Raw genomic sequence first — 13774 nt, 5'->3', positions numbered from 1 at the left:
GCCTTTTCTGATGCTGCACTCGGCTCTTTGAGCACAGCTGGGTCTGAGCGGCAGAAATGAGCCCGTGGCAATGGTCAGAGCTGAGGCTCTGCTGAGGGCAGACACCACCAGCCTCTGCACCATCTCTGGGGATATTTTAAGGGTTTAGGCTGCAAGCCCGAGCAGCTGTGGTCAGCAAAGCGAGACCCGCTGTGTCCGGCACAGGGCTGTGATCAGGGCGGGATGGCAGCAGAGCAGGCTGCTGGTTACCACAGCACAGCCTCATCTCAGGGCTCTGACCTGTCCTCTCCAGTGAAAAGGGGAAGTCCTGTACCTGCTTAAGCACTGCAGGGGATTTGTACTAACCTACAGATCCTTCCTTGTCTGTATCAAGACTCGGGCAAGATCCGCATCTCAAGCTGGTGTCGGTGTTCAAGGAGCAAGCAGGGCCATGGGCCTTAGCAAATCCTTGCACAGGCTGCAGTCACAGCTGTGGGACAGCAGCTCCTCTCTGAACCAGGGAGAGTCTCTCCAACCCCTGCAGCACTGACCTGCTCGGCACCGGCATGAGGACACTGGTGTGGCAAAAGCCACAGATACTGTTCTGAAGCTGCTGCTGTGAAACCTCCTTTTCTGCACGAGTCTTCGAGGTTTCCCAGCTGACACCACCTTGCACAGAGAACCCGACCCATGTTCCACTCAAGAAGACAGACCCAGGGTCTGCAGAGCAAAGCCCAGCCTGCCCTGCCACACTGGGGGCCTTCTGAGCCCTCCTCACACCCCACATGAGCACAGCCCCACTGTCAGAGCACAAGCAGTAGGTTTTCCTCCTCGCCCACTGACCCTGGCAGAGCAGATGCCCTATGCCCAAACTGTCACTTCCCGCTGGTTTTCCACTTTCCCAATCCTCAGCTAAAGCAACACACTTGGCCAGAACCTCCCTGTGCCTCTGTGCCCTGGCTCTGCTCGGCCCTGGGGGATGCAACTTCATTCCCTCCATGTGCTGAGGATGCACATATGGCAGCTCCCTCCCCTCTCCACTTCCACCTAAGCCCGACCTCCTAACAACCTCCACAAGCGACCGGCCCGAGAGTGCCAGAAGGCATCCAGGTGCTGCAGCCTGATGCTTCACACCCGCAGCCAGGCAAATTTGCTGGGATTTCCGGGAAGTGTCTCTAGGGTGCCCCGTGCTGCTGCACCCCCACTTTGGTGCACGCTTGTTTGGAATGCGAGGCTGTCGGGGGGGGGGGTGAAGGGGGGAGAGGGGAAGTTATTCTGGTGGTGGCCTATGAATAACATCCAGTGATTTATAGGAAGTATAATCCAATAATACAGTAAAATAAAACAGTGTGTCTGAGATGGGTTTGATTCCAGGAATTATAAAACAAATTATTAAAGAGAGAGAGAAAGAAAAAAGCCTCAGAGAGGCCAGATCGGAGTAAATTGGGCACAGATGGGCTGGGAGGGGGTTTCTCTCTCTCCACTCACCGAGATGCCCCTGCCGCAAGCACGGCTTCAATTAGTCTTTTCAGAAACCAGAGTTTTATTTCCCCAAATTACAGAATTAAAAAAAAATTAAAATTCTTGGAGTGTTTGTGGTCAGGATAAAGGGATCCAAACTTCTCTGTGAGTTGGTTGTGCAGATGGCTACCAAACTGTTAAACGGGCCACCCCACTACAGTCCCGCCTCAGCCAGAGCCCAGGATGGCCCAAAACAATGGTAGCCTACGTCCCATCCTGGAAAGCTCCAGCAACTGCAAGTCTGTCATACAGAGTGGCCACTCTCTCTGCCTCTCTGCCCTGGGGGGGCACTCCCTGCCCCCTGGATTTGAGGTCTGCAAGAAGTTTTTTCACACCTGGAGTGCTCCTGACAGGAGGGAGCCGGGTGAGTGGGACCCTCACTGGCTGCACGCCTCCCTGGACAAAGCAGGAACACACTGTTTGATGCTGAACAGCAGGGGATGCACTTCATGCGGGAATTCTTTGGCTTCCTCTGTCAGAGAAAACAACAGATCCAATTCATCTCCCAGGATCTTCCCAGTGCTGCCTGGCTGCACAGGCAGCTGAGACCAGCTCCAGCGTGCCCTGTCCCTGGGGACAACCACAGCTCAGCTGCATGGGCCACGGAGCCCTGCCTGTGCTCACCTGAGCCCTGGCACCCACTGCAGGGTTCAGGTAACCACAGCAGCAACCTGTGTGGGAGGAGGATGTGAAATGCCACGTGCTGCTCACAGCTGACTGGTTTTGAAACCAGTTTAAACACAGCACAAAAAAAGCCACCCTGTCAGAAGAGCACACGGCGACCTTGCGGTTGGTTGGTTTATGAGAGTGGCAGTGGCTGAGAGCAGAGACAGAGAGGACATGTGAGAAATGCCATATGGGGGACACGTGCCAGGACAGGGGCACCCCTGAGGGACCACAGACAATCCACACCACAGCAAAAGCATAGGAATACAAAGCAAAGAGCAGCAGATATAAACCATCATGCACAAGTCCCAACCTCCCGTGCTGCCCATTGCCTCACTGAAGGGCTGGGACAGACTGAGCACAATCCAAAAATGGGAGAAACTGAGGCTGAGATGGGGCAGGATTGCGTTTGGTGTAAGCCTGAGGAAGAGGGAGGACAGGTGTTTAACGCTGCATTTAATTCTTCAAGTTCCCTTTTTCATAATACCTGAATCTGTGCTTGAAAGTTCTTATGCAGGGGTTAAAAATTTCATAGAATTCCCCACATTGTGACTGTTATGCCAGTGACACCACACCATGACTGCCAGCACCACTGGATCTCAGCACCAGGGATTTGCTACACACCACACGTGGAGGAACAAGCACATTTACAAGTTTCGCAGGAATAGCTGGGGCTCCAGAGACCTGGAAACACACAGCAGGGAAGGGAGGGAGCAGCTATCCCTGAAGAGAACACCCCTGGACAGCAGGGAAGAGAGGCTCAGACCTCCCTCCCAGCCCCAAACCCCCGGATCTCCTCCTGCTACTGCAAGCTGAGTGTCAGGCCCGTGTGATGGGAAGGACACAGACACGCTCTGCTCCCAGATTTGCAGGAGGATTTCAGTAGGAGGAGATCTCCGGAGGCTGTTTGGTCCAACTGCAAAGTTAGATCCAGCTCTGTGGTGTGGACACAGCCAAGCTCTGACTACAGCCGGCTCCCCAGCAACGCTTCCTGGCAATTTGGGATGCAGGCAGGGTGGGACTGCTCCCTGCATCCCGCCAGCCTCCCACAGGCCCACAGGGGCGGCTCGGCCCCCTGGCTCCCGCTGCTGCCCCTGCTGCTGCAGCACAGGGAGGTGACTCATGTGCTGGGAAATGGAAACCCGCACCTTCCCGACAGCGTTCCTGCCGCGCACTCCCGCCAGGCCCCTGCCCACAGCAGCCCACACGCTGGGGAGCGAGCCAGCACCCTTGCTCCGTGCAGGGCACTCCATAATCATTCCAACATTCCTGCCTTCCTTCTAAACTCCAGGCCCTTTGCTGTTCTGCTTGTGATTTCCATCTGCACCCAGCTCTTCCCAGTATCGCAGCGTCGGCAGCGAGCCCAACCTGTGCTGTGCCAGCACTTGGCGCACGAGCGCTCCGAGACCACCGGGGCATTCGCGCTGACAGCAGGGTTTGCTTTGCCAACAACACTCTCAGCGATATTTCAGGGTCACCAGAGCAAAGAGCCCTCAGGGAAATCCCTGAAGGACCCTTGGCATCAGATGGCAGCCGTGGTGCCATCCGACCTGCAGGCATTCCATGGGCACTGCCACCTGCTCCGCACGCAGCCCACAGGCCCCGGCATGAATAGGTTTGCTTTCTCCTGAGATCCAAAAGCTGGGAGCAGCTGGCAGCTACCCACACAGGAGGCAGAAACTCTGAGAATACTTATTTTTCATGAGATAAAAAGCACTCCCTCTGTCACTCACACACATCCACAAATCGGCTATGGATGGACGAGCACAGCCCAGCAGTTTGAGAGCTGGGATTGTTTCCAGCTCTGCCAAAGGGGCTTGCCATCCATCCCAGACAAATCTTATCCTCTCCTTCCCACCCGCTCCTGTCTGTGGCACAGACACCACTATTAATTCACCTACCAGGGGTATTATTAACATTAGGAATACAATAATTACCGTCACGCAGAGGCATTTGCTTATAATCGCAAAGTACTTTGCAGCTCAAAGATAAACACGCTGTCGTTAGCTGGCATCTGGCAGGCAGGAGGGCACGGCTGCCTCGCCAGTGGGATTGACAGCTCCCTCCAGGAGAGGAGAGTGCCTGCAAGGCAGGCACAGCACACGGGAGCCACTTCCCAGCCCTCTGGCCGGCAACAGTTTACTCCATCAGCTGACCTTGGCCACTGACCGCTAGCCTGACAAGTGGCCAACTGGCTCACGAGAGAGGGATCTTCCAGCAGCAGCGCTCTGGGGCTCTGCCTGATCGCCCACATGCCGGCTTTAGCTGAAATCCATCAGCTGCAGGCCTTCATCTTTGGGATCTAAATCCCAAGCCATCAGCATGTGAAATGCCGCTTCCTCCCACCCAGGGAGAGCAGCCCCATCCCTGCTCCCAAACACACGGCTCAGGCAGACCTGGGTACTGCTGCTGAGTGTGTGTTGGAGGGGACACAGGGCAAAACACAATCCCTGGAAGCATCATTTTAAACTCAGTGAAGAGACTCTGGTTTGGTGGCATCTCTGCTGCCCAGCACATTAAACTTGTCAATGGTTGAGACCATCTGGGCCGCTGGGTGGATGGAGGAAGTGAGAGGAGGACGGTGATTAACACTGGATCTGTGTTGTTCTCTGCCTTAATATGGGGCACAGGCTCCAGCCTGGTGTTTCAGAGAGTGGCACCACATCCCCCTGGCACGAACACAGGCAGCCACAGCCAACAGCTGAGGGCTCTGAGACTGTCCCAGCCCTTCTGGTGCCAGCACAGGCACCGAGCAGGGCCCAGCTTAAACACTGGGAAGGCAGAGCCATAAAGCAGCGTCTTCCTTCTGTGCTGATGACTCAGGATCCTGGGGGATGCGATGCCTCCTCACTCCTCAGACACCTCAGCCAGCTCCAAGGCCCAGCCAAGGTCCCTTTGTGTTGACACCCACAGGCATCCAACCACCACTCCCACCTCCCCATCTGGCGTGTCCCCCCCACCCTTCTCCACATGGGGAGCGGCTGATCCCCAGCCAGTTCCCCTCAAGCAGCACGTGGTACCTTTGGGCTGGGAGTTGTACACTGCAAACATGTTGATGGCCACGAGCTGGAGCATGCGGGTGCTTCCGATGGGAGGGGGGCTGTGCTGCAGCAGCACCTGGAACTCCCTCAGGACCTCCTCGGCCACCGCAGGGAAAGTCTCCATCCTGCAGACAGAGAGAGAGGCTGGAGAGAGCAGGCTGTGCCCTGGGATGTGGGGTGGGAAGTGGGCACGGTGCAGCCCATGTCACATCTCCTGGGGAAGGGGGAATCCCTGGGGTGCTGTCTCCCACCCAGGAGCTGTGGGGAATGAAGGTACAGGCTGCTTCCTTAGAGAGGACAGTGAGGGATTGCTCTGTGACCGACAGGCAGCATTCTTTTGGCACAAAACACGGCCTTTATGAGTCATTTCTGACCAACCATTTTTTTCTACTGACTTCTACCAATCTGGGAGAGGTGCCAAGGGGCCAGCAGCTCACTTGGACCAGGAGCAGCCCATGGGACTCCCAAGGCTGCAGCAAAACGCACACACTGGTGCCACATTGCGGATGTGGCAATTCCAGTGCATTGAATGCTGGCCAGAGCGTGCTTCCTCCAGAACTCCTCGCTGCAACATCGGATCCCATGGCACCGAGCCCTGTCTCCCCCAGGCTACACACTCTCCAGCACTGTGATTGAGCCCCTAAACTTCATCACTTCGAGCCCCACAGGACAGGGACTCTCTGACTCGTGGAGCTGCTGACAGTGTCAAAGCTGGAGCGGGTCCCCGCAGCCGCAGCGCCGCTGTCGCGCGTCAGGACACAGCAGCCCGCGGCTGCGGGGCCACGGCTGGGGATGGGGTGAGCTTTCAACACCACTCACAAGCGCCCATGGAAATCTGACACCTTTATCCTGCTCTTCATCACTAAGGGAATTAGCTGAGGTCACTTATCAAAGCTGTTGGATCCTCAGCAACCTCCGAGCTGAAGTGGGGGGAAAAATTGAAATGATTGCAAAGTGCACAGTCAAACCCCAAAAATGACTGACATGTGGTTGCCCACAACAGTCCTCACCTGGCATCCCACAAAGACAATTTTATAACCAAGAAGCTGCCCAAAACCTTGGGAACTACTGGGGGGGGGGGAAATGTGTGGGATCCTCCTGTCCCACTGCCTCTTCTGCAGAGTTTGCTGTATTGATTCTTGTTCCTACACTAGAGAAAGCCACAGCCAGACCCAGCAGACTGAATATCTCCCACAAAGTGTCCACACCAGCTATCAGTGACATTATCAAGTGCCCACATGGGAGTGAGGGAGCCAAAACCCACAGTGGGTGAGGCATCTGGAGCCGGGGCAGGCGACCTCGGGGGCCTCCATAAGCAATTTCCTCTATCTTCCCCCAAGAGATTCAGATCTTGTGATATCACCACGGGCTGGATTAATGAGCCACTTCTGGTAACCCACACGGGCAATTCTGCTGGGCTTCCCCAACAGACTTCAGGACGGTGACAGCTTTATTTTTAAAGACACAAATGGCTTTATTCTTAGCCACAGTTCATGGGTGCTTTTCATCACCTGGGTGTGCCTCTACCAGCAGGGCACCCTCTCCCCGGGCACTGTTTGCTGGAGCAGTTCAAAGTCTCTGTTACCTTCCCAAAAACATGGGCTGGAACAAACAGGCCCCTTGTACTTTGTAGCTGTGCGGAACGGAGCAGCTCTGTCAGTACAAATGCACTGCTTTCCCTGCAAAAGGCAACTTCCCAGGATTTGGGGCACAGCCAGAGAATTAGAGCAAACTGATTGCTTCTAAAGACTTCCTAATTTTGAGAAATCTCAGACTACATCCAGTGTATCCAGCAACATCCTCCTAGGGCAGACAGCACTCTGGGGATGGAGGAGCCCTTTGCAGGATGGGTTGTTACTGAGGAGATGAAGATTATTGCCATGGAATAACAACAAGAAGGAGTGAGGGCTTCCTCAGCCCCGCCAGCTGTGCTTTGATACCACAGCACATCTGGAACAGCATGCAGTAACCCCACTGAGCTCAGAACCAGCAGGTCAGGAGCCGAGCGGAAGCTTTTAATAAATTGCTTACCTGTGGTTTTAGGAGCAAGAGTCCAATTAGGACAACATCATCTTTTCCATATTTTTTCCAGATAAATCACTCAAGATCCTGCCCAAAGAGGACTTGGCTACCCCTCACCTTTTACCTATTTTAAGCACGGAAGCTGTTTAGCAGGGCTGGACGATTTTCTCTTCCTGTGTCATGGTATTACTTTCTAGTTCCCTTCTAAGTACTTCAGGGCATATTGTACCATTAAACATACTTGGGTTTTCTAAATGACTGTCCTGGGAAGCAACTGCCTCAAACGCTGCATCTTAATTTCACAAAAGTCTCAGGAGCCAAATGTGCAACTGATCTCTGCTACATCCCCATTAATCCCCTGCTGGCATCCGTTCAACCGGAGCTCGACTGCGAGCGCGGCCCCACAGCGCCAGGGACCAGCAGCTCCCCGGATGTTCTGCCCTCCAGCACAGACCCTGCACTTCCAGAACCTTCTGTGGACTCTTCAAGTTCTCCTCCTCTTTTCCTGCAGGCAGCAGGACACCCAGCTCTGCCTCCTCGCTGCAGACCAGCCTGGTGCCCGTGAGTGGATAATCAGTGCCTTGTGACTCAGGGAGAGATCAGCAGTGACCCTCAGACACTTGGATCTCCAACAAATCACCAGCCTCTGCTTCCATTTTTTTAATGAAGGGTCCAAAGTGCCCCCCCTGAGTGGTCAGCCCTGTAAGCACTGGACACAGCAAGTGCTGAGTGCTGCTGTGTGGCAGGATCTGAGCTGTTCCCAGTACTGCTGTTGCTTCTGTGCTCCAGGAGGGAAAGGGGACAAAGAATTATAGATCCGAGTCAAAAAACCCAACAGCAGGGACAAGCTGTCACTTTGCACCCACACTCCCTTTACCTACATGGCCTGGAAAAGGCCTTTCAGCCCTGTGACTTGTAGCCAGCAGTCCTGCAGGAGAATGAAGGAGCCAACAGAGCTCAGGAGACTCTGGCTGGTTCCGAGGCACTGGCAGCTCAAGCAGAGACCCACATGGGGTCTCTCCTCAGCAGCTGCTCCCACACAGCGAGGGCCGGTCCGGACCTGGAGCAGAGGCAGCGCCATGGGAAGCCCATCAGCTGCGAGGCTGAGCTCTGCCCTCGGGGTCATAGGGATGTCCCCCAGGCTGGGATCTCAGCCCAGGCTGGGATCAGGCTTGCTTTGCTTCAAGGGTAGCTGTTCAGTTACTTGAAACCCATTTCTGACAGCCACTGCCAAGGGCGCTTTGTACAAACCAGTTCCCACAGCCAGGGCAGCTCTCAGCTACGGGGTTTTCACCGAAGTGGCAGCAAAGAGATGAAGGGTAAGGCTTGTTTTGACACACTCTGGATGGCAGCTTTCAGCCACCATGTGGATCTGCCTCGATGGCTTTGTGTTCCTTACAGGCAACAGCCACTGAGAGCTCCAGGAGGCAGCTTTGCACTGGGTGAGGGCAATGGAAGAGAGGGGGTTAAACCCAGAAATTCAAGGGAAGGGAGCACAGTTAGGTGATGGGAGAGAGAGAAAACAGCCTCTAGTCCCTCCTGGGTGTGTGAACCATCTGAGCTCAGCTTCTGCCAGAGGGTCCTGGTGCATGGGCAGGAGTGGGCTTTGAGGTGGGGGGAAGGAAAAGCCCAAGCTCCAACCAGTGTGGATTGGAGGGCGGGTAAGGAGAATAAGAACCAGGAGGCTAGGCCTGCAAGAATTCACACCCTGTGCCCTCAGCTCCAAACACAGCTTAGTTGCTAACAATATTAAATTCCAAAAAGACTTGTAATGTAGGAAAATAAAATAAACATCCTGCACACTTACCCAATCCTGGTAAACAGCTTCCCATGGGCATGGAGAAAACTGAGGATGAACCTTTTGTTCAGCTGCATGGGAAAAAAAAAAAAAGGAAAAAAAAGAGAGAGAGGAGAAAACAATTAAACTCTCTCCTATTTCCTGTGAATTAAGAATGTCCCCAGTGACAGAAGAACCTGGCCTGGATGCTGGGGGTGGCACTGGAGATGGGAACCAAATGGACATGCCCAAACTCTTACAAACATCATGCACAGAGGCAGAGGCAAGTGCCAAACAGCTGGAGCTGGAGCTGGAACCGGAGCTGGGAGAGGCGATGGAGACACAGCACCCTCTGCCGGGTCCTGTGATCCTGCACAGGGCTGCTGTGCCTCGGGAGCCCCAAACCCCACACCCCGGGCACCCCAAACCCAATACCTGCACCCCCAAATCCGATACCTAGGCAAAGGTCTCTTCCCCCATGTCTCACGAACTCAAAGCTTAGCACAGCCCAAGGGGTTCTGCAAAAGGAGTCCCCAAAGGCAGCGTTCCCCACTAGCATTTCCATCGACAGAAAAAACAACCCCACAACCACCAGCAGCAGCCTGTTCCGTGCTCCCGACTGTGTCAGAGGCAGAGCAGCAGCTGGACACGGCAGAGAGGGAGCAGGATGTCCTCCCCAGCGCTGTTCTGCAGAGCAGCCAGCACAGAGGGCTCAGCAGCAGCACTCAAAGCACTTTTTGTTTGTGCCCTATCAGGAGCAGCTTCCAGAAGCAAGGGAGGACTGGGGTGATGCTGCACCCCATCATTTAACTGGTGTTAGAGACAGTGCTCAGATGTGCCAGCAGAGCCCCTGAGACCCTGCATTTTGAACAGCTACTGAACTGCCCAGAGAAGCTGGGGATGCCTCATTCCTGGAAGTGTTCAAGGCCAGGTTGGATGGGGCTCTGAGCAATCTGCTCAGGTGCAAGCTGTCCCTGCCCACGGCAGGGGGGTTGGAACTAGATGGTCTTTAAGGTCCCTTCCTACCCAAACCATTCCATGATTCCGTGGACGTGGAGCTAAGGGGACACAGGGGAGCTGGCTGTAGCACACGGTGTGAAGGCAGCTTCCTGCCCTGCTTGCGTCCCCTGACTTCAAAACCTGCCTTGAATAATTGCTTACTACTGCCCCAGGCCACCTCTGCTCGCTCAGCACAGCTCCAGGCTTTCCCAGTCCTTATCTACACGGCTCTGAGGATGGCTGTGGGTGGGTAAGCACTCACTCAGCCTGGCCCTGGAGGTGGCTGTGTCACAGCAGGAGTGGACTGGCCTCACTTTTACCTTCCCCAGAGCAGGAGGTTTTCCTCTCTCGCCTGTGCCTGCACAGTCTCAGCGCGCTGAGAAAAGCCAGGCCCCGAGCGCTCCGAGGGAGACGCTGACCAGGAGCGACCCAGAGCACCACCACGCTGCTCCAATCCACCCAGGCTTTTACAGCTTCAACTCCCCCACTTCCACTCGCAGGGGGAAGCAGGAGCACAGGGAGAGGATAAGATTACTGGGCAGGGCTGTGGCAGTGCCCAGCCAAGAGCTGGGCACGTGCCAGAGGATGCAGAGTGGGCACTGGCCGGTGCCTCCCGAGCTCCCTGCCAGGCCTGGCTGCAGGGGACAGGTGTCACTGGCATCCCAGCTCTGGTGCCACCTCCCAGCCCCATTTGCTGAGCCCCTGGGCTCAATGCCATGACCGATGCCAGCTGCTCTGCACCTTCAGTGAGGTGTAATTAAGCCGGCTGCGTTCCCGAAGGATCCATGCAGGAGAATGATGCCCTGCTGCAGAGTCGCTCCCGGGCCATGTGCGAGTTTAAACATAAAACCTGTCTCATAAAACAAGCCAGACCAATTAAACTGGCCCCTGCAGCAAGGGGTTCTTGCTTACTCACTATTTTACTGCTGCCCTAAAGAGCCCTTTCCACTAGAACTCAACTTGATTTGCCACCATTTTATTAACTCTGCAGATGGAACCCAGAAGAGACTGGGGAATACTGGGACAGCACAGCAAAGCCCTTATTCATTCTGCCAGTGAAGTTTGGATATAGCTGATTCTTCACCTTAGGACACTGTGGTAATTGAGAGCTTGAAGCCTTTAACAGGTACTTTTTTTTCAGGTAACAGCTTGTGGAGGCAAAAAGCTGGTTTGTGACCAGCTCTGGCTGAAATCAGAGACCCTGACACAGACACAGCCCAAGGAATCTAAGGAATCACAGCGCCCAGCTCAGTGCAGGAGCCTTGGCGGGGCGGTGGGCAGTGCTCTGCCCCACAGCAAGACCCTGTGCAAGATCTGGAAAAGGGGGTCCATGCTTCGAGGGGGAGTATGGAAAAGAGAAGGAGCTTATGGCCTGACCCATCTCTACTGGAAAGCAGTACTCATGGGCAGGCTGCAGGTGGGGGAAAGAAGAAATTGGGGCAGAAGTTTTCCTCCAAGGCCCACATTCACCCACGGCCCCAGGAGTGTTCTGAGATCCCCACACTTTACCGGCAGCGGGGGAAAACCAAAATTCCCCACCTTGAATGGGAAGTGACACCCAGCAGGGACATGCCCAGAGTGTTTCCACAGACATCCAGCTCCAGCAGGGCTTGTCAGGACATTGGCTTCGCCCCCATTTTCTCAGAGCAAGTTTCACACTCAGCCTTTCCACTCGCAATCCCAAGGACTAACCAGTCACACTCCCCAGGAACCAGTACAGAACTGGGACAGAGATATGTGCTCACTTATAATTGTTTTTAAGGAAATGTGATACCTGCCTCTAGGAATGAAGCATGTTTCATGCCTCTTGCCAACTTAAATCACAACCTCAGCAAGCCCAGGCAGAGCCCTGTGTGCCCCACACTGTGGCATCTCAAGCAGGCACCTCTCGCTTCTTTCACCACTTTTTCTCTCACAGCCTCGAGGTTTTGATGAGCTCATCACTCAACTTTGGACCTTTCATCTTTGGGTTCATGCTAAGGTCATGGGGCTGCTTTGACTGGGCTTTTCTCTGGATGACTGTTTCCCTACTGACTCACCTGTCCCTCAGCCTCTGGGAGCCCTCCCAGCTCCTCCCATCAAACTCAGCTTCTCACGGGGAGAGGGAAACGGCGACCTCCGTGAGTGGCTTGGCACAGAGGAGGAAGTTCTGTCACCTCCTGCTCTGCATTCACATGGCAGAGAGGAGCACTTCCCAAAAGCACTGCCAGCATGCTCACTACCCTGACGGTGCTGCCACGAGCTCTACAACAACTTACTGCCTTCATCTCACTCACTGTGCAGCTTAAAAACGGTCCCCTCCAAAGATTTCCCAAAAACAGCCCTCATGCCAATATCAGGATGCCAGACCAGGACTCCCAGCACACTGACATTGCTGCCCTTTGTGGGCAACACTGCTCCTTGGGACAGGGAACCAAATCTGGATGGTCCCAGTCGCTCACTTGGGAAAAGCCCATCAAGAAAAGCTTATGCAACAACGAAACTATGTCAAAAACTGGATTTTGGCCCTTCCAGCTGAAAAGAGGGCATCACCGATATGGAAGTTATGAGCATATAGTGAAGGCATTAGTTACAAAAACAAACCAGCTGTCAAAAAGAAGGGGTCCCTGCACACAGTAGTGCCTGAAGCTGAAAACAGCTGTTTCTGCTGTCATGAGTCAGCATGTGCAGACAGACTAAATCCACCTGGGAAGACGCAACCTCACCAGAGGAAGCAGCCCAGTGCTGCTTGGGGAGCATTCACACACCTCGCCGCCAACCCAACTGGATTTGTTGCCATGGAAGGAATCAACAGTGACTAACAACTTCTCGTGGAGCAGCTAAAAGAGCAGAGATAGCAATGGGGCTGAACAGCCAGCTCAAATCTCCTCGAGGCCGCAGGGAGCACGGCCTGACAGCAACACAGAACCGCTCGGGCAGCTTCGGGAAAGGTCCACCTCATCTCCAGCCAGGAGAGAAGAAAGTAACACTCAGCCTCTAGAGACTGCACTGACCACGCTGAAAGTGGTGTTCCCCACCCCAGCACAGCAATGCTGGAAATGCCAGAGGAGAGCACAGGAAAAGGAGTGCCATGAGCCAGGCTGGGAAGCAGCGCTGCTGCGCTTGAACCCGTTTGGCTCTGGGCAAGGAGTGCACAGAGCTTTGGCACCTGAGCATCAGCCCCAGCTGTGAAGGAGGCACCAAATAAGGGAAAGATTCAGGAGAAGCGACTCGTGGGGAAAAAGCGTTTCAAGTTAAAAATTGTTACTTCAGGTTTGGAAGTAAATTCCAGGATCTGGTCTTTATCAAGCAAGGCAAACTTTCTTCAACATCAGCAAAGCATCTGTGGAGCAGAAAGCGGTGTCAGAGTCAAAATAGGCTGCAAAAGACAAGTCCATTAATCAAGAGACCAGATGCAAAACTGCCTGTAACAAATGCTCTGTCTCCACCGGAGTGGAAGGGCCTGGAGCACAGCAGGACGTTCTCCTGAGTCTAAGGGTCTCCTCGGTGACAAGGGGTTGGGATACAGACCACAGAGCCACACAGCTCCGCTCCAAAACACGTACCACACTCATCCCAAATATTTTTAGGGTTTCTTGGGCAGTCAGGCTTTTCCAGGCACAGCTTCCTTGCTGAGAACTGTGTGAAATAACATCCAGGCACCCAAAACGTGCCATATTCTCACTCCCAGCTCAAGGGTTTATTCCTCTTTTTCCACAGGCAGCTCCCTCAGAGCACCCAGTCCAACACTGATACAGAGATTCCTGAAAAGCCCAGGATGCTGCAGCGG

The 13774-nt window shown here is 54.4% G+C and overlaps 1 protein-coding gene across 3 annotated transcripts in view; it reads right to left on the bottom strand.

The window, feature by feature from the left end:
• SMG6 (SMG6 nonsense mediated mRNA decay factor) overlaps positions 1 to 13774 on the bottom strand; it is a 108440-nt gene that overhangs the window by 73624 nt on the left and 21042 nt on the right. For all 3 annotated transcript variants that reach the window (XM_048324780.1, XM_048324782.1, XM_048324783.1), the window contains exons 9-10: positions 9037 to 9098; positions 5187 to 5332 (exon numbers count right to left, since the gene is read on the bottom strand). In XM_048324780.1, coding sequence (XP_048180737.1) covers positions 5187 to 5332; positions 9037 to 9098 — 208 coding nt within the window. The remainder of the gene's footprint in view (positions 1 to 5186; positions 5333 to 9036; positions 9099 to 13774) is intronic.

The sequence above is a fragment of the Corvus hawaiiensis genome, chromosome 20 (genome assembly GCF_020740725.1).
Source record: "Corvus hawaiiensis isolate bCorHaw1 chromosome 20, bCorHaw1.pri.cur, whole genome shotgun sequence".
NCBI lineage: Eukaryota > Metazoa > Chordata > Aves > Passeriformes > Corvidae > Corvus > Corvus hawaiiensis.
The sequence above is the reverse complement of the archived record's forward strand: the minus strand, read 5'-3'. Positions and strand labels throughout refer to the sequence as shown.